This window comes from Motacilla alba, chromosome 20, assembly GCF_015832195.1.
Source record: "Motacilla alba alba isolate MOTALB_02 chromosome 20, Motacilla_alba_V1.0_pri, whole genome shotgun sequence".
Classification (NCBI taxonomy): Eukaryota; Metazoa; Chordata; class Aves; order Passeriformes; family Motacillidae; genus Motacilla; species Motacilla alba.
Genome location: NC_052035.1, coordinates 3,427,769 through 3,455,519, shown reverse-complemented (window position 1 = coordinate 3,455,519; position 27,751 = coordinate 3,427,769). Strand labels below are relative to the sequence as shown.

Sequence of the window (27,751 nt, the reverse complement as noted above, 5' to 3'; positions counted from 1 at the left end):
CCAGTGCTCACAGAACCAGACTGGCAAAGATAATTCCCCAATATTTACAGATAAGCATAAAAACAGCTAATATTGCCCCCAGACCACTTCTGTGATCCTGGACACTTCTCCAATCCCTGCAGTAATACCAAAGTGAATTAAAACAGAGCAGCTAGTCTAGAAATTACAAACTTGTTTTTTAGCTTATCATGCTATTCTCAGTTTGCAAAAGTTGCATTACCTGAAGTTAAAAAAATAAACCATCCAAGCCAAGGAAAAAAGTGTTCCCTCTCTTCCCTGTCCCATGTGTACACAGATCCTTATCAGTGAGACATGATCTAGTTAGACTCAAACTCTGGAGATTAGACTGATGTTTTTGGAAGAGCTCCAAGCCACTAACTGGCTCTTTTTAAAATTTTTGTTAAACGATGTTCCCTAGGCTCTGGCATAATGAGGTGTGTGATGAAGTAAACAATCCTGAGGATGTTCCCTGCATGCATAATCTGAGGCCTTTGCTTTTAGCTTTAGGATTTTAATGACAAGGTATTTCCAGAGGCCTTTAACCCAGCACCTTTCTTTGCACTGATCTGCCATGACTGGACTGAACTAAAATCCAGCACATAGAATTGCAGGATCAAATTCAAAACCCTTTGCCAGCCCCAATTGTGAACAAGACCAGCTGTAGCTGGGCTCAACAGGCATCCATTCTCAGCTTCGGATTTTAAGCTATAACATTAACAAAGGATGGCACAGCTTTCCTATGGAAACACAGAGACAGAAAGATCCAAACAAGGGAACTTAAGCTTGACAATGCAGGTCAGAAAACAAATTATTTGAGCAACACATCAAAATACAGAGTGATGCTGTATTTAACTGAAAGAATTTTAATGTAAAACTTCAGAGTAAGTTTAAATTACACTTAAAAGAGCCTGTTTACTGTCTTATCAAGTAGCACATGTACAAAGTGACCAGAAGAGCTGTACTTACACATATACAGGTGTTGTACAGTATGCTTAAACAGTCCTTGATGAGGTCATCGCTTACTGCAAAGGAGAGAGCAGGCAGTCAGCAGCCATTCCCTGCCAAGGAACACCACTGGCACGGGAGGGACATGGTGAGCTATGGGATGGGTGACAACTCCAGGCTGCCAGCTCAGAGCACACATGCAAATGCCTTATGGCATAGAAGCCACAAGAAACACTCTACACCTGACCCGTTCACATGTTAAATTATTTTTGTATGGGGAAAAAATGTCAGTTCATGCAGTTTTCTCCACTGGAAACTCACGCTTGTTTTCTCAGCACCCAGACTTCACAGAAAAACTTCCAATCTGCTTTGCCACAGCATTTTAATATTTAAATATGTTTTCAGTACAGACCTTCAGTTGCCTAAAGCTCCAGTTCAAGTCCCTTCACCTTTGAAGTTCCCTGGCTAGCGGGCACAGGGTGCACCACAACTTTCCCTTCCCTCAGCAGGGCTCAGGGAACCAGCAGAATCCCAAACAGGGGAAATGAAAGCACTGCAGCCAAGCTGCTCCAGCAGGAAACTGGAGCTGAAGTCACTGCACCTCCTGTCCTTACAGCAATGTGGAAATGAGCAGTCATGTAACAAAAAGTGTGCTGTTTTCCTGAGCTGCTCATCTTACAATCTCTGCAGCTCCCATTACATAAACAATGTTTTGTGGCTTATTATTAATAATTTCTCACTGTAGCTGTAGCCACAGGAACAAGAAGAGTTTCCAGTGATTGCAGGTTTAGTGCTTTGAGTCTAGTGTGCTGTGCTGAGTGTGTGAAGCTCTGGAACTGTGCCAGAAACAGGTGACTCTCCCAAATCCCAGCACGAATCAGTACCACGGAGAACAAAGAAACCAGTGATTCACTCCTAAATGAATCAACAGGAAATTGCTGGGATGGAAAGAGAATATCAGAAAAATAGAACAATTTCTGTCTGAAGCAGAAACACCAGGCAAAACTGGGGAAAAGAAAGAGATAAACCACCTAGTTACTTACTTTTTTGCTTCTTTTTCTGTGTAATAAGAGTTGGTCTCATGAGAATTTCTACCAAAAGCTGTAAAAATAAGACAAGGAATTAAGGGAATGATCACTGAGATACAAATAACCAATTATTTTGTCAGTGACAAACCCAAGCCTGTTTCTGCTGAAGTCACGGAGGTGAATAATGAAGGCTCTACAATCAAACCTCCACTGGTGTCAAAATCATATTGACACATCATAGTTGCATTTATCCTGAAGAAACAGTAAGAGCTGTACAAAATAATCTCCCACTGGCAATTTTAAAGAATTTGAGCTTGCAAGGAATGTTATTTCACATGTCTCCTGATAACATCAAGATGGTGATCACACCCCTCTTAAAATAAGGAATCTTTAGCAATAATCTGCAGAGACACAAATTCTGCAAAGGCTTTCCCTAAACCTTGCTGGGCTTCAAAAACATTTCAGGTCCAGACAGAATTTAGCAGTTCCAGATTTTATCTCAGCACTAAGAAGCCACTGCTTGTGTACAGGACCCTGAATGTATATTTACATCTATATTTCTATTTAAGGAATGTAACAATCAGCTTTCCAAGGACTGTGGTCCTGACTGATGTAGAACTGATCTTTAGTTGCTCTAGTCTGTACCACTGGTTTAGCTTAAAACATTTGAAAAGACAGTACTTCATTTGATAACTTCTGCAAGAACGACTGCAAATGCTGCTGGTTTTAAAATTTAGTTTAAAGTTGTTGACAGCAATGCAGGCATCACCCAGTCAGTGCCAACTCACAAGATATTCAAGAGTTTACAACTTGATCAATTTGTCCCATCTTCTTTTAATGAACTATTGATCCAGACACAGAGGAAACCACCTTGACATCACTGGAGGCTACATTAAAAGCACCAACAAATAAATAAATAAAGAGGCAGCTTTTAAGAGGAATATACATTTTAAGCAACATTTGTAGTAGTAGCTGTAGCATTAACAGGGTAGAGAAAAATGACTGCAGTAATACAGATCTCATATTAATGGCTTGTGTTTTAGGAGGAGAATGCACATCTCAAAGTTTGAGTTTTATGGGTTAATGCTTTAAATCTTGGGTTTTCTGCCTCTGATGAGAGGCAGAAGGAGCAGAAAAGGAATTATGAGATCGTGTTTCTTGGGATGGGGTTCCATTCAGGAATAAAATCCATGAGGTTTGTACATTTGCACTCTCAGGTCTTATTTTACATGGATTCATATAAAGGGAGGAGCCACCGAGCTGGTTTTGTTCTTCCTCAATGTAAAGGCTGTCAGAATCCAAAAATATTTTAACTCTCCCATATTGTAGCCTAGAGAGTACACTGCAAACTGAGTGTCTTTCAAAGTTACTCACGTTCCACAGCTCAAAATATTGCAACATTAATCAGCATGTGGCACACACAGCACCAGCAGATCAAACTTCTTCCCTTTCAAATCCTAGAGCAGGATTTTTGAAAACACACAGCACTGCCTTCCATCACTGCCTTTAATCACATTAAACCCACCTCCATCAGCCAAATCTCTGACCACAGCACCAGGTAATTACAGTGCATCTGATATTTACCATCAAGGGCAAAAAACAACCAAGCCCCAGCTAACCAAATCAAACAAAAAATTTGTCCCCAACACACACAGACTCTGTTAAAAACATTTACACAGAAGTACCACTACTTCCTTTTAAAAACAAAGGAATTTAAAACTTTTTCATAGTGTTCTCATTTCAAAATGACACAAAGAGCAGCTTGAAGTAAAAGCAAGCTAAGTGTGACAAAAAATTAATAGCAAAATGTGTTTAGTTAAACTAAATAAAAAGAGAATATCAATTAGTTCACTGGAAAATACAAATAATACATTTCTAATGAAAGCCAAGCCAGAGTCAGGCACCATAAAACAGAGCAAATGTGTATTTGTGCAATGTAGAATTAAAGCAAATAAAGAAAATGATAAATTGCCAGCATGTCCACAGAAACCTTCCAGTTCTGCTTAAAAACTTTGCCAGAGATGAAGCAATAAACACAGACAACCTGGTTAAGACAGAGCCCTGGTGTGCTTAAACTGTCACAGATCCCCCAGTGTTAAGTGAAATTCTCACTGCTCCAATGGCAATTGGGTTATTTTATCTCACAACCAGGAATCATTTGAAACTGTCTTCATTCAGATCTAAAGGGCTGATCTTTTTTAAGGTAAAAAAAGACTGACTAATGAACTGCCAGGTATTCTACATCATATAAGAACAAAACGCCTCACTTTGCATGTAACACCTTGAAAGCACACCCTTTTCCAGTTTTGATTAACAGGAAATGGCACAATTCTAATGCTTAACACTAAATTGGTAAAGCCATTCTGCAGCTTGCATTTAGGAGCTTCAAAGACCTCACTGAAGAGCTTTTTCAGTGAGATGATTATCATGCAGATCTTTTGATACTGAAAAAACACACTTACATCGACTCCTCCAAACAAATCAAATGTGTATGTGTTTGGGAAACTGGACTCTTGAGCAGCTTTTCTGTCCTCTGTGACATAAACCATGGCTTCCATCGAGAGAAGTGGAGAAATTTCCTGCATGTAGGAGAAAAATAAAGAGATGGTTCAAAAAGAAAGCTGTTCATCACTATAAACACAATTATCTTCCACTATCTGTGTGATCCACTGACAAATCATTACCTGCACCCCCAGCTCTTACTTACCAGCCAATTTTTGACAGATACCATCATGCAGACAGCTTAAGAAATTAATACAGAACGATCACAGCAGACGTTAAAGAAAGCCACAACAAAATTATCTCAAGCTTTAGGAAGAAGGGTGCAGGCAGTACCTTTAGGATGCTTTGGCACTGGGAGAAGTCGCTGTTTGGGTGGCTGTGCTCATACAGCTTCTGCAACAGCAAGGGGATCCCATTCCATTTTGCCTGTTTATCTCTCTCCTTCAACAAGGCCTCTGTGATCTGCAATGAAGGAAGAATGTGATTCCATGAGTCCAGTGCTTCATAACCAGGAAAACAACCTTACCACCTTCCTGGAAAAAGAGCTCTCAAAATCCAGTATCTCCTCCCATGCAGCAATTTATCCAGGACAGGCAGCTGCAGAATTTTACAGATGCAAAGTATCTTAAGCAGCACGGAGCTTAAAGCAGATGTCATTTAGAGTACATAATCTCATTCTGTATTTCTCTATTGATTGTGTATTTTAAAATGGCAACGCATTAGTCTCTAAACAATTCCATTAGCAGAACTCCAACTGACAGGTCAGTGAAGGAGGAAATGGGTGCCCTGACACCATCTCAAATTACACTGGTCTAAGGTGCAGAATACCGAGGATGGGAAGGCTTCATTACTTGATGCATTCAGCTAGAAAGGAGGATTTCCTCAGCCAAGTCCCTGAAGTCACAGCAATGACCCAAACCACAAAGGTTTACAAGCAGGAACGTATCAAAGAGAGAAAATTGCCTCTGTAGTCTTGGGCTGGCTGTAAATGGAGATCACCAACTAAATCAGCAGAACAACAACGCTGGCATTATTCTGAGAAACAGGCTGCAACCACTAAAAAGAACATTTGGCATTTGCTACTATAGCTGCCCAAACTTTCTTCAATGTTCCTTCTTTTTCCCTAAAGTAAAAAAAAAATAATTTAATATTCATCACTGTGTTTAACACCTGAAAAAAAAAAAAGTAGCAGCAGAAGACTAAAATATTCTGCTTAAAATCCACAAAAGATGCTTTGAAGTCTGAATACTTCCAGGTTAATGCCAGGAGATCTGCCAAGGAGGAGCTTAGGACATTTAATTAAAATCCACCATCCAGTCAATGCTGACTAAACTTTAACTCCTTTCCTCTCTGATACTTCAGAGGTGCCAACACCAACCCCAACACGGGGACTTATCCTTGTACACAGGAGAAGGTAAAGTAGAAAACAATTCCAGCAGGATTTTTGCCTGGGTTTACAAATGTTTTATGGGCCCTCCAAATAAAAACAACTAAATAAAGAAAACCCCAATCCTCTGGCCAGCACCTCCAGGCAAACCTTAGAAAACAGAATGTCCTGAGCTGGGAGGGACCCACAGGATCACCCAGGGCAGCCCCAGCCCTGCCCAGACCCCCCAGCAGCCCCACCCTGGGCATCCCTGGCAGCGCTGTCCCAACGCTCCTGGAGCTCTGGCAGCCTCGGGGCCGTGCCCATTCCCTGGGGAGCCTGGGCAGTGCCAGCACCCTCTGGGCAAGAACCTTTCCCTGAAATCCAGCCTGACCCTCCCCTGACACATTTGTGGGTTGGCTCTTACTCCCAGGCCTAAAGCCCTAAGCTGCTCTCATTCTGCACCTTTCTGTGGTTAAGTGACATTTCCCTCCCAGCTGCTTAAATCTCACTTATTCTTTCAGCCAAGACATCGTTCTCAGACACAGCTCAGTGCACAATTCCAAAGGGCCATTCAATTCCTGATTAGACAATTATATGCAAATATACTGCAACTCCTGGCAGAATTTAACCCCTTGCTCTCTGGTTATACAGGAAGATCAGAAAACTGATTCAAGCTGAGAAGTCAGCCTGGCAATGTAGCTAATGTGGGTCCTCACCCTGTTTGTAAGATTCCCAAGTACTCAGGACTCTTTTCCTTATGAAATGCCTCAATTTTTAGATAAATAAGAACTTCAAGGTTCTTGAAGTACCAACTTTTCTTGCTACAAGCAGTGATTGAAGCAGCATGAGCACACTTGGGACATAAAATTCCCTCCAGTTTTTAACTTTTCTCTGCTTTCTGAATCAGAGGAATCAACCAGCACTGTGGGAGAACGACACACTTTCCTTCCGAGCAGGAGAAATAGCAGAGCACCAAACCAGAAAGCCAAAATCACTTCTCGTCATCTGGGCTCTGGGTCAGCTCCTTGGAAGTCACAGATTCCAATTCCCCTTGAGAAACCAAGCACAGAGTGAGTCAAAGGAGCTCTACCACTGCCCCATCCCAGGTGTGGGAGGACAAACCCACAGGCAGAATGAGGAACAGGATTCATTGCTGGGCAAAGCGCACAGAACACACAGCAAAATGCCAGGGAAAGAGTCCAACTCTCCAGCTCCAGCTGATGAGGAAGATACCACAGGCAGGGATGATGTGCACAGGCTGCCATCACAGGTTCCAGCAGCACAGAGCACAATTCAGCACTTCAATGCTCTCAGGAAAGGCCAAAAGCCTTTAATTAACATTAAAACCTTGTGCTTGGTTTAACACCACACTGTTAATCACATGTATGCTTCTTGGTTTGGAGCAGGATCCATCTGAGCCATCTCCACTCCCATTTCTGTACTAGCAGGGCTTCCTTCTCCTGCCCCAGGCTCTGAGAGGCAGTCACAGGAAACTTTCAGAACTGAAATTCTGAAAGAGTGAAGCAACTGTTTCCTTGCTCTCATCATCTTTTATCTGCTTTCAAAAGGAAAAAAATTAAGAAAGGTTTTCTTTCTCTTGATTTAACACATCTTTGGTTTCACTGCAAGCTCTGGCTTGTGGTCCCTGCTCTGTATTTGAGGCTACCCTGGCTCTGGATATTTCCATTGTGGCCGGGTGGTATTTGCCAATGCAAAGATTTTTGGATTCTGGGAAGGGATTAAAATTCAATCAGACTCTGTGGAGCTGTCTTTCTTCACAGGCATTTTGGTTAAAAATTGCATCTCCTGTTTTCCATAACAGCAGCTAGTCAATGCTTTTCATTTATAAGCAAAAATGGTTTTCTCTTTGGGAAAATTCTACTGAATAGTCATCAAAATCAGCACTGGGTCTTTTGGGGCCCCTTTCCTCTGTGGAATTTGTTGGTCTCATTCAAGCACAAAAAGTGCAATCCAACACTGATTTTCTTCATTCACTGAAAAGCTCTGGATAAAATACCTGAAATCTTGCAACAAAACTTGAGAAGTTAGGTATAATCTAGCAGGAAGTAGAGGCTGTAGCAGCCCAGCTGGAAGAGGTATCCATGAAAAGCCAGGAGCTCCCCAAGTGCTGGCAGCTGGGTTTGGAATTGTCATGCCTTACTGGTGTTAGGACACAACAGAATAAGGATCACTTCTGAGAAAACAAGAGCAGCAGCATCCAAGCTTCTGTAAGAGCCAGGTACAGCAAACCAAACTGGTACAAACACCAGGACTGCACAGAGCCACTTCCCAGACTGCTGCAACACATCCCAGTTCAGGCTCACAAACAGAGAAACCTGAGGACAGCACACTGGGGCTCTCTGGAGTGGTTCTGCTCCAGGCTGATCCCTGAAAACACAGTGGCACACACCAGCTCATCCAGAGCTCCCAAGCTATGTCCCACTCCAAAGCTGTCTGTACAATCCTGCTTTTACACCTGCGGTTTCCTGAATGCTGCTCCCCAGCCAGGGGATCACCACCTGACAGCACCATCTGTGTCCCCCTGCTCCAGCCGTGCCACGAAGCCATGGCATCTGCTGGAAGGGCAACCAGACACCTTGCAGAGGATTTAAATTCAGAGATGCACACCCATGCCTGCAAGGCAGAACTGAGTGGTTTCCTCTTTAAAGACTCCTAAGGAACTGGAGCTCAGGATTTCCCAGGAGATTACTCCGAAGACTGATAACTACCATAGGAACACTTTCCAACTACACAGTTCAAATAACTTCTGTGCATAATTTTCCTTGACAGTATACAAAGGGCTGAAAAAAGACACTGCACACAACTGTATTTATTTTAAATTTCTTTCCAATCCTACTGTCTTTTAAATCCTTTCAAAAATGACAGAATAAGAAGCACAGAATGTCCCATCTTGGAAGGGACACTCATGGACTGTCAAGCCCAGCTCCTGTCCCTGCCCAGACCCCCCAACAGCCCCACCCTGGGCATCCCTGGCAGCGCTGTCCCAACGCTCCTGGAGCTCTGGCAGCCTCGGGGCCGTGCCCATTCCCTGGGGAGCCTGGGCACCCTCTGGAGGAAGAACCTTTCCCTAATATCCAGCCTAAACCTCCCCTGATGGCATCAATTTGCATGATAGTCAATAAATAATAATAAATAATACCTGCATCTTCATGAAGTTATATGTTAGTATTTGCCTAAATCCATCCCTTGATCAGTCTAGTCTCTCTTTTACTTGTGCCCTCTGCTGTGCTCATCCTCCAGGCACTGCAGTTCCAGCAGCACAGGAACAGCTCTTCCCCTTGCTCTGTGTCCATGCCTTGGCAAGAGCTCAGCATTGTGCTATCAGCATTGCCAAAATATTTCTAACTGCCCTGAGATCACTTGTTGCTCCCAAATCCTTCCCCTTCCAGAGAGGATTTTCCTTCCCACCTCTGTTCCCACACTGTGACAATTTTCCTTGCCCTACAAAGCAAACCTGTGATTTTCCCAAGCTTGCCTCCACCCCTGTGCTGAGCTGTGGTCAGTGACACCTCCCTGTGTCTTCCCAAAACTGCTGACCACCAGTCAACAGCAGAAATACCAGGAGCTAAATCCTCCCTTTGCTCTCCAGGGCAGGGCAAACAGTGTCCTGATAAAATTGTGTCTCTATTTCACAGTTTACCCTTCAAACATTACACTGTCTTGCTGAGTGCTCGCTACAGGAGGGTGTTTGCTGTCATCTTTCAGAAAGCAAAAGCAGTGACTCGGGTGTCCAGGCACCCTTCACAGCACTGAAGGGTTCCTGCTGTGACAGACTTCACAGCTATGACACATCACTTACAAGGTTTTTTTAATTCAACTTCTCATTGCAACCATACATTAAGACAGAAAGTGCTTTTAAAAAAAGTAGAATTTCCATTCTCAGGATTTTCCATGACCACTTCTGAAGTATATATTCAAATGTCTTGAAAGTTTAAAAGGAAACAGGCACAAGATTATGGACCTCAACAAAGAGATGCAAGCACATGGTCTCTATGTATTCCTAATAAAATTGAAGCCTTTGCACATCCTTTCCTTCAAGCCTTTAAAGCTGTACCTTTATAAAAAAAACCAAGGAAACTAATATTTGTGCAATTAAATGTTTAATTTTCCTCTGAACAGTAATAACTTAGGAAGTCATCTCTGACAGACTGCCAGGAGAATGATTATTCAGGATTTTGGGGAGTGCCCCATCATTCCAGCTCTGTATTGCATTTTCCTTTCCAGTTGCTAACAACCATCCATCAGCCTGGCTAAGCTGTCTCCTTCCTCACACAACTTTTCCCAAAAAAGCCTGTAACCAAGGCAAATGACCCTGCAAGTTTTGGTTTCAACATATCAGCTTTGCAGGAGCACAGCTGCTGGCCCATGGAGCAATTCTGGAAAGCATTCCAAGGGAGAAGCTGAGCACTGCAGCCCTGCAGCTCCAGGGCAGAACACACTGTGGTCAGTCACCAGCTGAGCTCTGATCAAACACAGGGCAGAGCCCCACAAATATTAATCCTGAAAGGAAACTCTGCTGAGAGAAGTCCATGTAAGAGCACTTATGTCCAGCCTCTTTCCAGCTCCTTGATTCTTCAAGTGCAGATCAAGATTCCCTCAGCTAGATTCCCTGTCTCTCCATCCTCCCCAGCCCTGCACGGGGCCCCCCATCTCTTCTCCTGCCAACCCAAAAGCCAGGCATGAACCCAGGGACACACTGTCCTAGGATAAAACATGCCAGAGCTTCCAGCCAGGCCTAACCATTCCCACAGCTCCCAGACTGCAGCTCTGCTCACCAGAACTGAAGAAGAGCTGATCTACCAAGACAAGGAACAGGTCCCCTGGATCTCCAATCCCCACAGCACTCCCCAGAGCAGGACAATTCCAACACAGACCTTTAATACCAGCAGCTCTCCAAACCCGCTACAGGATCAGAACAGAGCTACCCATATTTGCTTTGCTGACCTTACTCTCAGAGAAAAATAAATCAACTAATATGTATAATTACACTAAAATTATATTAACTTCTCAGTTATTACTTTTCCTTGGAACTTCCTGAGTTTCTCCTTTATTTTATTTTGAAAGAAAACAAAATCTGTAGGGCTGTCTAAGGAAAAGCAGAGGGATAAGGAGTTATCACATCTTTTTCTCACTCATCTTCAGCCGCACAAAAAAATCAGACACCAACACAGTTTAAGTCCAACACAGCCACTTTTTGAGCATTTCTAGTGCACGACAGAGCTCTGGTCCTGTTACATAACAAAAGCATGTCCAGGCTTTCCAACACTCCCCCACTGTCCTCCCCTGAAGAGGCCTAAGCCTGCTAACACCCACACAATTAGAGCGACTCAAGTGGATTACATTCACGTGAATGTTGTTTTGTTGATGCTCTTGTAAGAAGGAAACAAAAAGCTAACTCAAAACCAAAACCTCTTCTCAGGGTTAGGAAGCTACTCCTGCTGATAACCTGCAATGGCAGGAGGTAGAAATTTGGATGTCTGAGGCAGAAAATGTTTTCCTCCCACAGAATTTTTTTTTAGAGTGGATAGGGACTATCCTGCTAAGGGAAGTGTCTGCTCCTAGGGATAGCAAAGCATGAAATACAGCTGGAAAAATGGACTCCTTTTTTCCATTCTGATTGTTTCAGCTAAGCCCTGGCAATCCTATGAGGGTGAGAGCAGTGCTGACACCCAGCTCTTGGGAATGCAGCAGGAGCACGTTAGTTTGCCAACAAATCCCTGGTTAGTCCATTATTACACCGCTCTGTCCACAGGGATTCCCAGAGCTGCACCTAAATACCTTCTGGTTTCATGCCATATCCATCTGTTCACAGCTGCCTTGCAGCAGATGAAGTCTGCACCTTCTTGCTAAGCAGATTTGAGATTGATCAGCCACGGTGCTCCTGGCTTTCAAGGAACAGCAGCACAAAACTTGTGCCAGAGCCTGTGATCCATGGCCCAGCTGTGTCCCAAGAAGGACAACACACCAGGCTCCTCACAACCAGTATTCTTCCTTGTTAGAAATGTGTCACTTCTGGAAAGCTCTTCTGCCACTGGGTCACCAGCACCTGCAAAGCCCCTTGCACTGGCTGCGTGCTCAGGGCAGGGCAAATCCTGATCCAAGGTTATGCAATCTGACACCAGCGCTGAGCCTTGCATGCAGGGCAGCAGCTGATGCCAGCAATATGGATAAAATGGATACAAGAACAAATAATGGCAGTATCTACTGAAATCTGCTTTAGCTAATCAACTTCTTATCACAGAATCATTTCGATTGGAAAAGACCTCCAAGACCAAGAGTCCAACCTGTGACTGATCCCCACCCTAACACCCAGCCCAGAGCATGAGTGCCATGTCCCGTTGTTTCTTGGAATATCCAGGGATGGAGACTCCACCACCTCCCTGGGCAGCCCCTGACAATGCCTGAACCATCCTTTCCAGGAAGAAACTCCTCCTGATGTCCAAACTGAGCTCCCCTGGCCCAGCCTGAGGCCATTCCCTCTCCTCTTGTCCCTGTTCCCTGTTCTCCTTGTCCCTGTCCCTGAGGCCATTCCCTCTCCTCTTGTCCCTGTTGGGCAGAGCCCAACCCTCACCTGGCTGCCCCCTCCTGTCAGGGAGTTGTGGAGAGCCACAAGGTCCCTCTGAGCCTCCTCTTCTCCAGGCTGAGCCCCCTTCCCAGCTCCCTCAGCCACTCCTATATGACTCTCCAGCTCTGTTGCCCTTCTCTAAATAATTTATTACTACTAATAAAGCAAGACACCACCTGGCAAGGAAGCCAAGGGCTCTGGGTAGGTGAGCAGAGCAGGAACACGCAGGGATCCAGATTTCAGAGCCTCAGCTGACCTCAAAACTGCCAGATATTCAGGGGGCTGTTGCTGTCAAAAATGCTTTTATGTCACTGTAAGATCAGAGTGATGAACTTTTAGATGCAGGCCTGTCAACAGTGATCCTTCCCAGCTCACAGCTAAGCCCCTACTTTCCTCATACAAAAATGGATCTTGAGATCACCTAAGAATAGCACACAAAGCTTTGTTCAGGGCTAAATGCCACTGCTGCCCATGGCAGGCACCCCAGCAGGGAACTGTGCTCCCCAGTCTCCCTGAATTAACATCTTGAGAAGGGCTTCCCCTCCCTGCAGGACACCAGCAGTGCAGTCCAGGCAGCACATGACCCAAAACTTCCTTCCAAAACACAGCTAGGAAGTGCTTCAAGGACACTCATGACTTGCTCTACACCCCAACACAGCAACCTGACCTGCTCTCAGGCTCTGCAGGAGCAAATCAGTTGAGAAATGTAAGCAAGGGTTCCCATGCTGCCAAAGAGGAGTCAACTGCAGGAAAACTGGGAATGTTTTGATAAAAAATAGAACTTAAAGAAAAAAAAAAGCAGCCAAAACTGCCTTGTGCTTCTCTAAAAGTTACATCAAAGCGTTTTATATTTAGATTGTCTACAAACAAAAAAACTAATTCAAGGTAGAAGTGAAGAGACACGAATTTCAAATTTCAAAATCATTCAGGCAGTTTTTATTCCCGCTGCCTCAGCTTAAGTGAATCACAGAATGGGCTGGATTGGGGAGGACCTTAAAGCTCACCCAGTCCCACCCCCCTGCCACTTGCAGAGACACCTTCCTCTGTCCCAGGGTGCTCCCAGCCCTGTCCAACCTGGCCTTGGACACTGCCAGGGATCCAGGGGCAGCCACAGCTGCTCTGGGCACCCTGTGCCAGGGCCTGCTCATCCTCACAAGGAAGAATTTCTTCCCAATATCCCATCTAACCCTGCCCTCTGTCAATCTGAAACCATTACCCCTTGTCCTGTCACTCCATGCTCTTACACAAAATGATTTAAAATACCCTCCTATAGCATTTATGAAGTTGTGGGAACTCTATGTGTCCAAGCTCTAACTCTCAGGGCAGAACAAGGATGCCAAAATTTTTCAAATTTTTCAAACCAAATCCCAGAAACAGAAACTCCACCTCAGTTTTGGGCATTATAAGGAGGATGCAACCAGCAGAGGTTTCCTTGATTGCTCTAAAATCTTAAAAGTCCAAAATGAAAACAGTAGCACTGCATTTTCCAAGCAAACCAAAGCCCAGAGGTGGAAGCACCATCCTACAGGCAACAGAGGTGCATAAGGTTGGTACAGGTTTACCTGACTGAAACGGCAGTGGCTGAGGAGGCGCACGAAAGAAAGAGTGCAGAGGTGGACAGGTAAGGCAGTGAGACAAAGTTTGTCCATGTGTTGTAGGAAATCCACTCCTAAATCAGTCCCAAGGAGAAGAGTCAATACAGGTTTATCTTGATGCAAATTACTGGCTCTTCTTAAGGATTAACCAAACTAGCACTGAGGAAGCAGCAAAATAAAGACAAAAGAGCTCTAAAGAAATACCTGCTCTTTCACCTCTGTTAGAGAAAGAGGCACGGGCATTCTTGATGAACATGATGCCTTAGGATTTGAGCTTTTCTATTTTCCATCTATTTGTGACCCTGCAGTTCTTTAGGGTATAACTCTAAACCCCACACACAGTGGGAGCTGCTGCTTTCCCAGTTTGGGCACACACAACAATTCCTCTCCAGGCCTGGCAGCCAAGGACACCTCACTGCCTCAGGCCCCAGAGATGGAAACAAAAGTGAGCTGGGGGGAGCAAACCTGGGGTAAATGGCTTCATTAGCTGAAGATGTAATTGGCAGATTAACCCCCAATATGCAAATGGACCAAACTTAGAAGTGTGAAAACCACTGACCTGGGGTCCATTTTATGGGTGGACCTGGGGGGCTTTGTCTGCCCTGTATGTACCTGAAGGCCCTTCAATAAATATAACTGCTTTTTACTCCCTAATTCTGTCTGGCTTCTGTTTTTAGGTAGTCCTGAAAAGGCATCAAACAAACCTTCTCTTAATAATTGCTCAGAATCCTTGTTTATCAAGAAAAATGCTGTTGTCTGCACTAGCAAATTAGAGAAATGCCATTTTTTATTCCATCTGACCTCTCTCAAGATACTTCAGCTCAATAAATCAGCACCTGAATGCAAGTTCTGTACCTCATGTTTCATTTTCCAAGTCTTTGCACCATTTTGTGTTTAATCTGCAAGAAAAATGCCAATTATTCTCCATAAAAGTAAATTCATAGTCTATAATCCTTGAGCAGCTTTTCGAAAAAAACCAGTATCAGCACACGACAGGCACAGGCTCACAGGGGTAAGAACTGATTTCATTCCTTGGTATTTCCCAGCATCATCAACTGGGAAAGATGACAAGAAACAGACCTGGAGCAATTTCTCATAAAACCACCTGCGTTACAGAGCTAAAATGTCTCCTAAGCCCTAATACCACGAGGCTGCCTTTGTCCAGGAAATACGTTTAAATTTCGATGCTGCATTGTTACAGTTCCAGGCAGAGCTTCCTTTCTTTGCAGGGAAGGCCACACCGACCGAAGAGGCTGTGCAGACGCCGGTGCCGCTCCGCGCTGCTCCCCGAGCCCGGCGAGGCGGCGCACGGAGCCCGAAGGCACCGGGGCACCCTCGTGCCGCCCCTCCGGCGCCGGGGCAAAGCCCGAGCACCTCCGGGGAGCTCCGGAGCGCCGAGCCCGGCCCGGGAGCGGCCGTTCTCCCCGAGCAGGCCCCGCCGGGCTCTCCCCGGCCCGCAGCGCCGCCAGAGGCCCGGGCAGGAGGCGCTGCACCCCCGGCCCCAAACCCCTCGGGCCCCGCGGCCTCCCCGCTTCGCCCGCCCGGCCCGGCTCCCACGGGCGGCCCGCAGCGCGTTACCTGCGCCCCGCGGGTCAGCCCGCGGCCGCTGAGCTGCCCGTGCCGCAGCTGTGCCAAGATGTTGGTGGTGGCGGCGCGGGCCCCGCCGGAGCCGGAGCCGGGCCCCGAGCCGGCCCCCGCCACGGCCGCCATGGCCTCCGCGCTGGGGACACAAACAGCGAGCCCTCCCCTCGCCCGCCGCCCGAGCGCGCAGCCGCGGCACGCGCCAACATGGCGGCCGGAAGGGGCGCCCGCCGTGTGGGAGGGAGCGAGGGACGCCGCGGCCTCTCGGCGCCGCTGCTCCTCCGCCTCTGCCTCCCGCCCCAGTTCCACCGGGATGCCTGTGTTTCCCTCAGCAAGGCCCAGGCACACCGTCTTGCGTTCGAGGAAAAGCTCACAGAGGACTCCGATCACAGTTCGTTTTTGTTAAAATAAAGGCTGTGTGACGTGGAACAGCACTGGAACAAGGAACAGCTGAGGCTGCTCTGTGTTGTTCTGAGTCAGCCAGCCCACAGCACTAATCTGAGATCAGCTCAGTTGGTCATAATACCAAAGTTTCAGTTCCTGTCTGGGCCACTGACTTGGAGTTGGACTCGATCATCTGTCTGGGACGAATCTGGGAATGTAATCGAGATCCATCGAATTACCCACAGTAGCCATGCACAGATGAGTTCTCTCAGCTCCAACCATGCTGAGGAACAACCCCAGCTCCCCAGCCTACAGCTCCTTGGTTCTGCTGCTGGAAGTTCCTGGATGAGGGTACCAAAATGCCCTGGGCAGGAGAGATCTAATGAGTCAGAGATCTGCCCTGTCCCATTATTTACCTCTATGTCACAGCTGGGACAAGGCTGAGTGTCAGGAGCTGACCCAGCACTGAGCAAAGCTGCTGGGAAAGGCCTGGGGTTTGTTTTCTGCAGATTAAACAATGAAGAGTGTGTGAGATGTGAACAGCTGGAAAATAAAAAGATAACCTATGGTGACAACAAGGAGCCACTAACAAGAGCTTCATCGTTGTCCAACAATGCCTGGTTTTGGGTGCTCCTCTCTCGGTAGGGCTGCAAGGGCTGTGTCAGTGCAGAATTCCTGCACTGTCCCAGCTGCCATGGGAAAGAAGGACACAACCAAAAGCTCTGTAGCTTACCAGTCCTTTCAATATGCCTGTCCAACACTGCAAGTGTCTCTTACCATAGCTCATTCACAACTGCAACAGGATTTCTACTCCAAAGGATAAAATGCAAATTTTATTTAACTTCACAGCATTAGTACAGGTCAAAACAACAAAAATTACTTTCTCAAGGCAACCACACAGCAGCACAGAGTGGGCACTGGTCCAGCTGTATTTAAATATTTCCCTGCTCACAGGGATTTATTTCTCCTGTACCTCTAGCCCACTCAAATGATTGTAGCTTGCTCCAGACTCCTCACTTTCCAGTGGGCTTGAAGAAACTCCATCACTTTTCTGCCCTGCTTTTGGTTTCTCCTTTAGAAAGAAAACCTCTTGGCCACACTGATCCCTCCTTTTCTGGTCACTGCACACACCTGCTGCAAAGACACTAACAATGTATTTACAGGTTTGGATGTGCAAGTCAGCTGAACACCAAGAGGTTCACGAACATCTGTTCAGCTGCCTGCTGCACCAAGGCACAGCTGCAATTTCAGCCTGGGCTCAGCCCCCTTCCAGCCCAGCCTTGTGCATGGCTCGTGTTCAGCTCAGCTGGGCACCCCAGGGGTGGCTGCACTGCCTGAGGTACAGCGAAATACGTGGGGACCAAAGGGAAGTTAGAAAGAGGAAGGAAATGGGGCAATAAGAGATAAGCATTCTTTAAAAGGAAAGCAAGCTACACTGTGGCATCAATCAAACATTTCCTAGTCCACCCTCCAGCTCGGTTTTTTGTCCAGACATTACCTGGACATTTACAAAAGTGGTTTTCAGGCAGGAGGTACCAACCCATGCTGATCTGAAACAGAGGGACTGGGCACATTCCCAAGTGCTCCTCTATCCCCACACCATCCTTCATGCCCAACAGAACTGCCAGAGCAACAAATCTGAGCCTTCAGCTCAAAATAAATAGGTTTTCTCCACTGGGCAGCAATTTTTCAGCATGAACTACACGTTTATAAAGTGGCCAGAAATAAAAGAGGAGCACACAGAGAGCTGAAGTGAAGCTACAGTAATCCCTGCTTTTCCCCTTATGACATGAAACTCAGGCTCATATTTATAGAACAAAGTAAGCTAGTATCTTTCTATACGCCTGTAAATATCACAAAATGCAATAAAAAGGTACATTTACCATGTAGACCTTTCTTTTTCTGGACACCTGTTTGACATTCAGGCAACCAACTGCTTTGAGACCAGCAGCTCGACAGCATTAACAGCTGGTATCTGAGTCATGGCTTAGAAAGGAGCAGTAGCAGAATTTAATGGGAAGTCGTTTCACTTCATAATAGAATTCACATTGTGAAGTACCACACTTTCCATTATGAAACTATAAAAATATATTCCCAGAATCTGAAACGAGTTCAATAATTTAAACCAATGATGCAAACAGGATCAGGTGTTATCTAGGAAGACCTGTCCTAGTACTGCAAGCTTGGAGTTAAAAGATTGACTGGGGCAGCTCAGGAGGGAGTGGGAGCTTTTCTTAGAGTTCCTCTTCTCTCCAGCTTTCTCTGAAGAGGCACCTTCCGAGTCTTTTGCATTTTCCCCTTCACCATGGTCAGGAGCTCTTTTTAAAGTGAATTTCTTGGTTTGCTTCCGTGAGTAGAACTCCCTCATCAAGTCTTCCACCTCCCACTGCTCTTCTCTGCGCTTCCTACAGCAGTGCAGGGCAGCAGGGTCGATGGGATGAGCCTCGGTGTTGAAGACGTACCCTCCAGCATTCAGGACACACTCCCCGTAGGGCGTCACCACCACTTCGAAGTCCGAGCCGTCATTGTGGATGAAGTTGTCTGGGTCAAACAGCAGGTACAGGTATTTGATTGTTTCAGCCAAGAAGAAGGATTCCATGCGGTTATCCAGCCTGTGGTCCCTCAAGTCTTTGATCTACAAGACAACAAACAGAGTGGACTACAGTTAGATCGAATTCAGTAAGTTATGAATTGAGGGAGAAAAATAAAACCAACTTGGAATTAATTTCAGTTAAACAGCACCGTGTGACACCAACTCACCCTGTATCATAGAAAGGCTTGGGCTGGAAGAGACCTTAAAGCCCATCCCATTCCATCCCCTGCCATGGCAGGGACACCTTCCACTATCTCAGGGTGCTCCAAGCCCCATCCAACCTGGCCAGGGACACTGCCAGGGATCCAGGGGCAGCCCCAGCTTCATTGGCCAGCCCACCCTCACAGGGAAGGATTTCTTCCTAACATTTAAAGTCACCTTCAGTTCAGTCTGGGCAAGGAGAAGAGATTCCCATCATTTCCCCACTAAAGAAAAAAAATCATAAGGCTTTTACCTGCTTACTTCCAGTATTTTTAAAGAGTTTTTTGTAAAATAGAGCTTGATAGTATGCTTGAAATCCTCTATTAAATAATATATAATCACTCACTGCACTTCTCATGGGTTTGACCAGATTTTCAAGGCACATTGGGAAAGCAGAATCATACACCTGGCAGGAGCAGCCTGCACGAGAGTCCTCCTGCTCAGCTGCAACACCTACTAGAAATGCAGGAGAAGCTTCTGGTGCTTTCCCATGTTTTGGGCTCTGGGGCAACAGCCCATGATAGAATTTGGCCCACTGTGAGGAAGCTATGACCAGAAACATGACCAGAAATTACTAGAGCAGCTTCACAGAGAAATACAAGGGCTTTTTTGGGAAAAAAAGTCATGTTTTGCCCAAAATGATTGCTTGAATCAATGACAAAACATCACTCATGAGAACACCTTCTGAAAGCTGGTTTTTAGCAGCCCTTCAGGTGCCACGGCAGATGATTTAGCACTCACAGTTGCAAAACCACAGTCCACCTTGCTGATTTTCTCTATGGACTCCACGGCATCTCTCCCCAGCTCCAGCAGTGTGGGGTCTCTCGTGGCACGGTACAGATACATGGCGCTCTCAATCAGCTCTGCAAAACACCCAGACATTGCCAGCACAAAGATGATCAAAACATCCACACGGAGAGGATGAGCTATTCCTTGAACTAATTTTAAAATACTTCAGCATTATCAGGTGAACAGCCTGGCTTGCCTGGCTCCAAGCACAGATTTTCCTTTTCCTAAGGATGTGCTACAAAGAAATTCCCTCTAAGCAGCCTGCAGCAGCTCTGGTAAAAGTGACTAATGCTCCCTCCCACATTCAGCGAGTGGGAGAGAAGCAGGAGACAAAAAGATTAATACTCACTTGTCAAAGTTAAAAAAAATGCTTCTGGAAAGGATTACAAACAAGAAATTCAATCCTCAAAACAGAGTTTTTAAACAATAGAGTGGAAATACTCTATACAGAGCACATAAGTGCCATGCTGTGTTTACTTACTAAAGGAACAGGTCTTTATACTTAAACACCTTTGATAGTTAGGGCTGATGAGTATTTTTGGTAGATTTGTCCAGTTCAGGGGGATGTCACCTGAACACCCAGACCAAAAGGAAGTTAATTATTCTCCTTTACATTTATGGACCAACTAATCAGGTTGATTTTTTTTTTTTTGTCAGACTTGTAAAAATGAGAAAAAAAGAGAGATAATTTCCTTACAGTATCACAGACAACACAGAATCTCTCCTAGATGCAGAACTGGAACAGTCTATTCACACTCACTTTCATTTCCTAAATTTAAAGGACACAAGCAGTCCCTTTAGCATTTCACGTGACTGCAGCACCCCGTGCAGACAATCTAACACTTTAACATGTCAAATCCCACACTGTGAACAAAATTTATTACCAGGCCACCTTTCTATAGTAACACTATGGTTTGCTTCCTGTTTCCTTCCTGTCTTTGTGAGTGGGGGAAAACAAAATGTGAGGCTTTAACTCTGGAAATCCCAGCTCAAATCCCAGCAGGAACTGAGTCACAGCAAAACTGGGGAGGAAAGTGTGGTGTTACTAGCATTTGATCTCTCAACCAGAGCTAAGGCAGGAGCTCATGTCCCTTTTAATTTCAGTTCTGCTTACCAGGCCTGAGTGGATATCCTTCCCTCTTGTCCACTGTGTATCCCTGGGGAATGTTGTAGAACTCGGGCAGGCCCCCAAACTGCTTCCAGACCGTGTAATAGTTGAGGAAGGTGCGCATGGCATTATCCACATCCCCAATGAGGCTCTGGAGACAGCAAAGAAACATGGAGTGAAGAAAAGCACAGGAACTGATGCAATAGCACTGCTCCAGGCAAAGAAATACCCAGTGACAGAAAAGGGTACTTCAGCAGGTCTGAGTGGTGTGACTGATACTGGGCACGATGCCTTAAGAACAGGCAAGACTGAAAACGCTGCTTTTCTGGTGGATCACATTCCCACACCTGAAATAATATGAAGACTGATTTTTTTTTAAAGAAGGCTGTGTTTCTTCAGTCAAATGTTTAGTCAATCACAGCATCCAATCTCTTAGTTAGGAAACAAAGTCTCAGTCCAAACAACAAGACTGATGAGAAAGCAAAGCTCTTGATGGGAAAATATTCACACAAATGAAACATTTGTGAGGTGACAGAAAAAGAGGTGCAAGTTTCTTTTTCCTCACATTCCCATTTGGAGTATGGGAGCACTGTCAGTGGAGTTTGCTACCACAGAAGTGCCCTCCCATCATGCTGAGTGGGAGACTGTAAATAAAATCAACATTTTCTTCAACATCACCTTTTATAGGCTCAGGCTACTGCAGATTTCATCAGAGATCAAACCAAACTTTTAAACCTGCACAGATGAGGGTTATATTTGTAACTTTTTCTTGAAGACCAGCCCCTGACAGATGAACAGAATCACCAGATGCTGCTGGTACTACAGCTCTTACCTGCAGGCCTGGCCAATAGGCCTCCAGAGACTGGAACACAGGCATGGACACTGTTCCTTTGTACATCTGAACCCACAGGTACCAGTCATCAAACTTGGTGTAATTCTTGATAGCTTTGTTATATTCTGTAAAGAAACAGATGGGTAGGTAAGCCATCTAAAACAAAAAGGAAAAAAAAAAAAAAAAAAACAAAAAAGAGTTTATTTTTAAGAATGCAAGAAGCCCCTTTTTCACTTGAGCCACGTTCAATGACTTCTCAGGGTGCTCGCTTTGGTAGCTCTGTTATCACTGACTGTTCAAGAGAATTACAACAAAGCCTTCAGAACAGTCCTGAATGTGCCCCATGAGATCCTTCATCTCCCCCTGCCACAGGAGCTGGGCCCCTTCCCACAGAAAACAACCACTCACCTAAAAACATGGACATCAGCTCCTTGTCCTGCAGGAGGATGGCTCCTTTAACCAGGTACTCAAAGTAGGAGTCCACCCCTGCCCCGATCCCAGCATCCTGGGCCACCCACTTGGCAGTGATCACATCAATGTGGTTCCCCACCTGGAAGGGGGGAAGGACAAGGAGAGAGGGGTTTGAAGTGACACAAGAAATCCTGATTCTTTTTTTAGACTATCAGTTTCACAGACATACAACGTCCATTCCAACCAGCATTTTCTCCATTAGGACACATTTATGAGCATCAGAGAAATACAAACTGTAGAAAATACAATTTTCATGCTGATAATGTATTTTATATATCTAATAAACATTTTATGCTTCCAATATCAACGCTTCACTGGCCAAAACAACACATTATAATGCTACTGTAAAAATGCACAATTTCAACATGAAGTGTCTGCTCCTAATTCTGATCTTACAAATGAGTAGAGAAGGATGGAGATGTGCAGATACAGAGACAGAGGCCAAGAATGTCCAAGGCACAAGAGCTGTCATGTTAATATTTAAATAGATGCTGGCACTCTTCAGCCTGTGAACAAACCCAGCTGATGGACAATTAAATATACAATCATGTCTTTCTTAGCAAATGTGAAAAAAAGCCAGCAATGATCGAGGATTTGGGGTATAAATCAAAAAGAAACAAATCCCAGAGCAAACAAAGGGAACATTTCTTTATACAGCCTGTGGATAATTTGTGGCAATAAACACAGTGTATAAATAAATCTCTTTCAGTTCACATATGCAACACCAACACTTCACAGAGGTTAAAAAAGCAGCAATAGAAAAGAGCAGGAGACAGTGAACAGAGAGATAACACTCCCAGCTCTGGGTATTCCTGAACCCCAGAGCTGTACAGGCTGGTAATAGCTCAGTGCACTTGACTCCTGTTCTCTTCCCGAGGCCTTTGTCCCACCAGGCATCAGACAGACCTTTCATTTAATCTGCTACAGCTGCTGCCACCAGAGCTGCAGCACCCAGCAGGAGGCATTTGTCTCCCAGCCACATCTGGTGTGGGCCAGAACAATGGGATAATGTTGGGCTGCTGCAGTAAAGCAGGGATGTGGATGCTGCAGGTGTTCAGCAACAATGGCAAACATGAGCCTTCAGCCCAGTTAGAGCTGGATAAATAACCACAGTGCTCCTATCTCCTCTCTGTTGATGCTTTTTCATGCCTAGAATTGCATCCACAAAGCTACAGAAAGAGCAGCCCAGCACATCCTGAGTCCATTCCTCACTCACCAGCCCAATATCCGAGCGATTTTTCCACAATGCCTTCAAAGCCTTCCTGGCAACGTCCTCGAACACTGGGTCACCAGTGAGGTGGCTTAAGGTGGCAAACTCCACTATAAAGGTGCCAATTCCAGCAGTACAGGTGACTGGGGTCTCCCCAGGGTTCACTCCATGCAGCAGGTTCACTGTGCCATAGGGCATCCCAGTTGGGGTCTGGAAAGCTGAAACACAGGATTTTGGGGTCACAGAAGTGCTCAGTGTTGTGTTTAGCAGACTCTCAAGAAAACACGTGCCTCACATCCCGCTGTACACGGGCAGGAAGGGGGGCTGGCGTAACTGCAGAGAACAAAATGAGAACTTGAGTGTGATCCTGGGAGGGTCTGAGAGGGTATGCCAAGGTACACACAGTCCTGGGGATTTCTTCCACCTTGCCAGAGCAACAGAGTGCATCCCCACTTTTTTTTACAGCGCAAGCAAGGTGGTCACTAAACACACTGGCCAGCAAAGTGCAAACAGCGAGGCTGTGATCACCCATGGGTGCACACAAGGGAACAGTGCCATGCCACAGGGCACACAGCCCAGCTGCAGCCCACAAAGAGCTCATGAGGCAGCATCTTCTTGTCTTGACAAGCTGCTGTCTCTCAGCCTTTATTTATTATTTATATTAAATATATTTCCCCTCAACAAGCAACAAGCACACTGATGTGCTAAGCACACGCAGCACTTGGCATGCACACATACAGTACAGATTAAACCTGGAGCATTGAGCTTGGAGCCCAGGGATGCACACATACAGTACACATTAAACCTGCAGCATTGAGCTTGGAGCCCAGGGATGCACACATACAGTACACATTAAACCTGGAGCATTGAGCTTGGAGCCCTGGCATGCACACATACAGTACACATTAAACCTGGAGCATTGAGCTTGGAGCCCTGGCATGCACACATACAGTACACATTAAACCTGGAGCATTGAGCTTGGAGCCCAGGGATCACAGGACTGCTTTTTGAGCTGGCTCATCCAGCAGTGCATCTCCCATCACAGGCAGCAGGCAGCTCCTGATCCCCAGCACAGCCACACAGAGCAGACAGGGGCTCACCTGGCAGCAGTTTGCGAGCTGCTTCCTCAGCCATCCTCAGGAGAGGTCCCGAGCACGGCCAGCCTGCTTCCACTTCAACCCCAGCCTTCCTGGAGAGCAGGTGAGCAGAGAGGAGCCCTCCCACCACTGCAAGGACACATCAGAATCCATTACACCATGTGGGGAGGAAGAAGTTTAGAGAAGAGAAGGGTGATTGGTTTCTTGCTGCTTGTTTGCAGGGCAGCAGAAACGTGTGGAGGGACAGGACAAGGGGTAATGGTTTTAAACTGCCACAGGACAGGGTTAGATGGGATATTGGGAAGAAATTCTCCCTGTGAGGGTGGGCAGGCCCTGGCACAGGGTGCCCAGAGCAGCTGTGGCTGCCCCTGGATCCCTGGCAGTGTCCCAGGCCAGGCTGGACAGGGCTTGGGGCAGCCTGGGACAGTGAAAGGTGTCCCTGCCATGGCAGGGGGTGGGATGGATGACCTTTAAGGTCCCTTCCCACCCAAACCACTCTCAGATTCTATGTTATATTTCTTTTTTCTAGGAAGAGTCAAGAATTTCTGTGTGACGGCAGCTATTAGTTATTAGCTATATTTAGCTGTTACTGAGCTAGCTAATGCAGCTATGTTAGCTAATATTAGTTATTTCACAGGCTTGTCTATGGTCACATAACAACCAACTGCTGCAAAAACTGGCACAGCGATACTCGGCAGGACAAACAACAAAAGCATAACTAACAGTTTTGCATAACTAACAGTTTTAGGAAACACTGTTTTTTTAAAAAAACGTGTTTTTTAGCTAGATGGCACTGAAGCAGTCAGGCATTCAAGGTGCAAGGCTCCAAAAGCCTTTGTGATTTTGAAGAAAAAAAAGAATTATTCCAGAAATTGATAATCTCTACTCCAAAACAGCACGCAAAAGACAACAGCATAAAATCTGTACGCTTGTAGTGAAAGCTATATTTATTCCAAAGCTGAAAACCTCACATTAGAATACTGAAAGTGCCACATCTACGTCTGCTTGTGTTGAGACAGGAAGCAAAAAGAGATGTGCAAAGACTGAAAGGAAGTGACGTTTGTTTGGAGTTTTTCTCTCTGTTTTTGGGTCCTCTTACTCTGCATCCCAATTCCCTCTGACCACCTCCTCACCAGCACCTCTGAGACTTGTACAGGAAGGAAACCCAACACAGCCCCCCCCCCCCAGAAAACCCCACCTCACCTCGAATGTTTGTTTCAAAGACAGATGCGTTGACATCAATATCGAAGTCCACCCCCTCCTGCAGCACGTTGACAACTCGCTGGAACTCGGAAACATTTCCCAAGATCTGCAGGGAAACAGAGACTCAGGCTTAGAGTTCATGGAAAAACAAAGAGCAGCTCAATATTTGGGGCTGATTTTAGTTAGTTTTACTATTTTGCAAAATCATTAACTATAGACATTACTAAAAAACTGACAGTTTTATCTTGTTTCAAAAAACTTTTTTCACATGTTTCAGGTCTTTACTCCAGAAGGTGTCAAGAAAGGGGCGCTCTGCCACCCCTCCCAGGGGTGATGCAAAGGGAAATGGAAAGTTCTCAGGTCAATGAATAACTGACTTCTGGCACCACCACATAAAATCCAGGTGTACAGGTGGCACACAGAGGCCTTGAGCAGGCTGCGGGCACTCAGGGCTGCCTCCTACTCACCAGCAGCGTGTCCAGGGCGTCGATCAGAGTCAGGGAGAAGCTGCGGAGGAGAGAAGCGAGGTGAGACCCGGCGGAGGGGGCGGCCCATCCCCGCCCCGGGACCAGCCCTTACCTGCCCCAGGTGTCCTGCCCGTCGCACGTCAGCGGCCGCAGCTCGTCGTAAGGGAAGGCGCTCTCCAGGTAGTGCTCGTAGGCGTGGTAGAACATGGCACGCACCCGCTCCCTGCGGCACAAGCAGGCGCGCTCAGCCCCGGCCCGGGCGGGCCCCGCACCGCCCGCTCCGTACTCACCGGTAGGAAGCCACGTCCAGCCCGCGGGCGGCCGAGCCGCCACCCGCCGGGAGCCGCAGCGCCAAGAGGCACAGCAGCGGGCCGAGGAAACGCCGCATGGCCGCGCCGGGGCCCCGCATGGCCGCGTCCCGCACCGAGCCCCGCACCGGGACTCGCCTCTCGCTCCCTGCCGAGCGCCCTCACGGCCGCCTCAGCCCGGGCCCCGCCCCTCCTCCCACTCCAGCCAATGGCAGCGGCCTGCACCCCTCCTGGCCCCGCCCCACCCATCCGTCTAGCCAATGGAAGAGGTCTGCGCTTCCTTAGGCCCCGCCCCACCGCCCCCTCCAGCCAATGGGAGCGGCCAGGCGCCGGCGGGGCCGCATCCGGGGCGGCGCGGGAGCGGCCTGGCGCAGGCAGCGGGGCTGCCCTGCTGGGCTCGGGGGGTCGCTGCCGCCTCGGCCGGGCTGGGGGCCCTCACTGCGGGAATTGCCTCCGGGACTGCTCGCAGAGAAGCGGGAGGTTCCTGCGGTGCCTCTGCGGAGGCTGCAACTCGCCCTGGCGATGGCAGGAACGAGCTGAGCGGGCAGGGCAGGGCAGCGCTTTAGGTGCTGCTGTCAAGGCCCACAGTAAAGATGACGAGTGCTGTGACGCTCCGCAGAAGTGAGGTGGTGCCACCCGCCAAGGGGCCGGTCCCGTGCGGGACGAGGCCGTGGTGCCTGGCCGCGCTCCTGTGCGGTTCCTGTGGGAGCTGGGCTGGAAATGGCCGGGATGGGTGAGAGGCAGCTGGGGCACTGCTGGCCTGGAAGCATCTCCTGACACACCTTCCTCACGCTGTTCTGTGATTCAAACCCTGCTCCGGGTGAGCTTTGTGTGATGCAGCAGAACCTGCTTTGGAAACCTGATACTTTAGGTTTTGAGTTTTTCTGTTCAGTTTTAGTGGGCAGCTTTTAGCTTTATATTAATGTTACTAGGATCTTTTAACAAAACAATCCTATCCTAGCTGGAGACTCAAGGACAATCTCTTCAAACTTCAGGCCCAAAGCATAAACAATGTGAGAAGAGGAGGGCAGGCAAGCATCAAGGAGGATGAAACCTCATCATTTGAGGCTGCTAATTGGGCAGGTCACTCCTGTAGGCAAATGGACTAAAACGTACAGAAATGTGAGATCTCATGACCAAGCTCTCTTTTGCTGCCATCTGGGCAGAGCCACGAGTGTGGCTCGGTACTGCCAGGGTGTGGCCTTTGAAGGCCCTTCAATAAATCTCCACTTTGTTCCCCTTAACTCCATCCAGCCTTCATTTCAGCTCCTCAAGGCATCAAACCGGTGCCCGAATCTGTGCATGGAGTCCTGCAGTGGTGCCAGCCTCCTGCACTGGAACTGGGCTTCCAGTGTGCTGTGTTCCCCTGTCTCAGGCGAGGTGGACCCCAGACACAGGGGCTGGTCCCCTGGGAGGGCTCTGAGTCCCCAAGACACAGGAGCTGGTTCCCTGCGAGGGCTCTGAGTCCCCAAGACACAGGGG

At 46.9% G+C, this 27,751-nt stretch overlaps 2 protein-coding genes across 2 annotated transcripts in view; both read right to left on the bottom strand.

Annotated features, from left to right (window-relative positions):
- The window catches only part of LOC119710059 (transient receptor potential cation channel subfamily C member 4 associated protein), a 35,800-nt gene extending 20,040 nt beyond the window's left edge, over positions 1-15,760 (bottom strand). The window contains exons 1-5 of the mRNA XM_038158583.1: positions 15,604-15,760; positions 4,809-4,937; positions 4,436-4,552; positions 1,989-2,046; positions 967-1,022 (exon numbers count right to left, since the gene is read on the bottom strand). Of these exons, the coding sequence (XP_038014511.1) occupies positions 967-1,022; positions 1,989-2,046; positions 4,436-4,552; positions 4,809-4,937; positions 15,604-15,735 (492 nt within the window). The 5' untranslated portion in view covers positions 15,736-15,760. The remainder of the gene's footprint in view (positions 1-966; positions 1,023-1,988; positions 2,047-4,435; positions 4,553-4,808; positions 4,938-15,603) is intronic.
- Positions 15,761-16,806: 1,046 nt separating this feature from the next.
- On the bottom strand, positions 16,807-26,468 carry LOC119710060 (ER degradation-enhancing alpha-mannosidase-like protein 2). Its single transcript, XM_038158584.1, has 11 exons — positions 26,252-26,468; positions 26,074-26,184; positions 25,962-26,001; positions 25,495-25,600; positions 24,295-24,420; positions 23,201-23,412; positions 21,922-22,063; positions 21,514-21,638; positions 20,688-20,832; positions 19,526-19,647; positions 16,807-18,625 (listed from the first exon to the last, which is right to left on the bottom strand). Exons 1-11 carry the CDS (start codon positions 26,368-26,370, stop codon positions 18,134-18,136), a joined length of 1,740 nt encoding a protein of 579 aa, XP_038014512.1. The 5' UTR covers positions 26,371-26,468; the 3' UTR covers positions 16,807-18,133.
- Between the last annotated feature and the right edge of the window lie 1,283 nt (positions 26,469-27,751).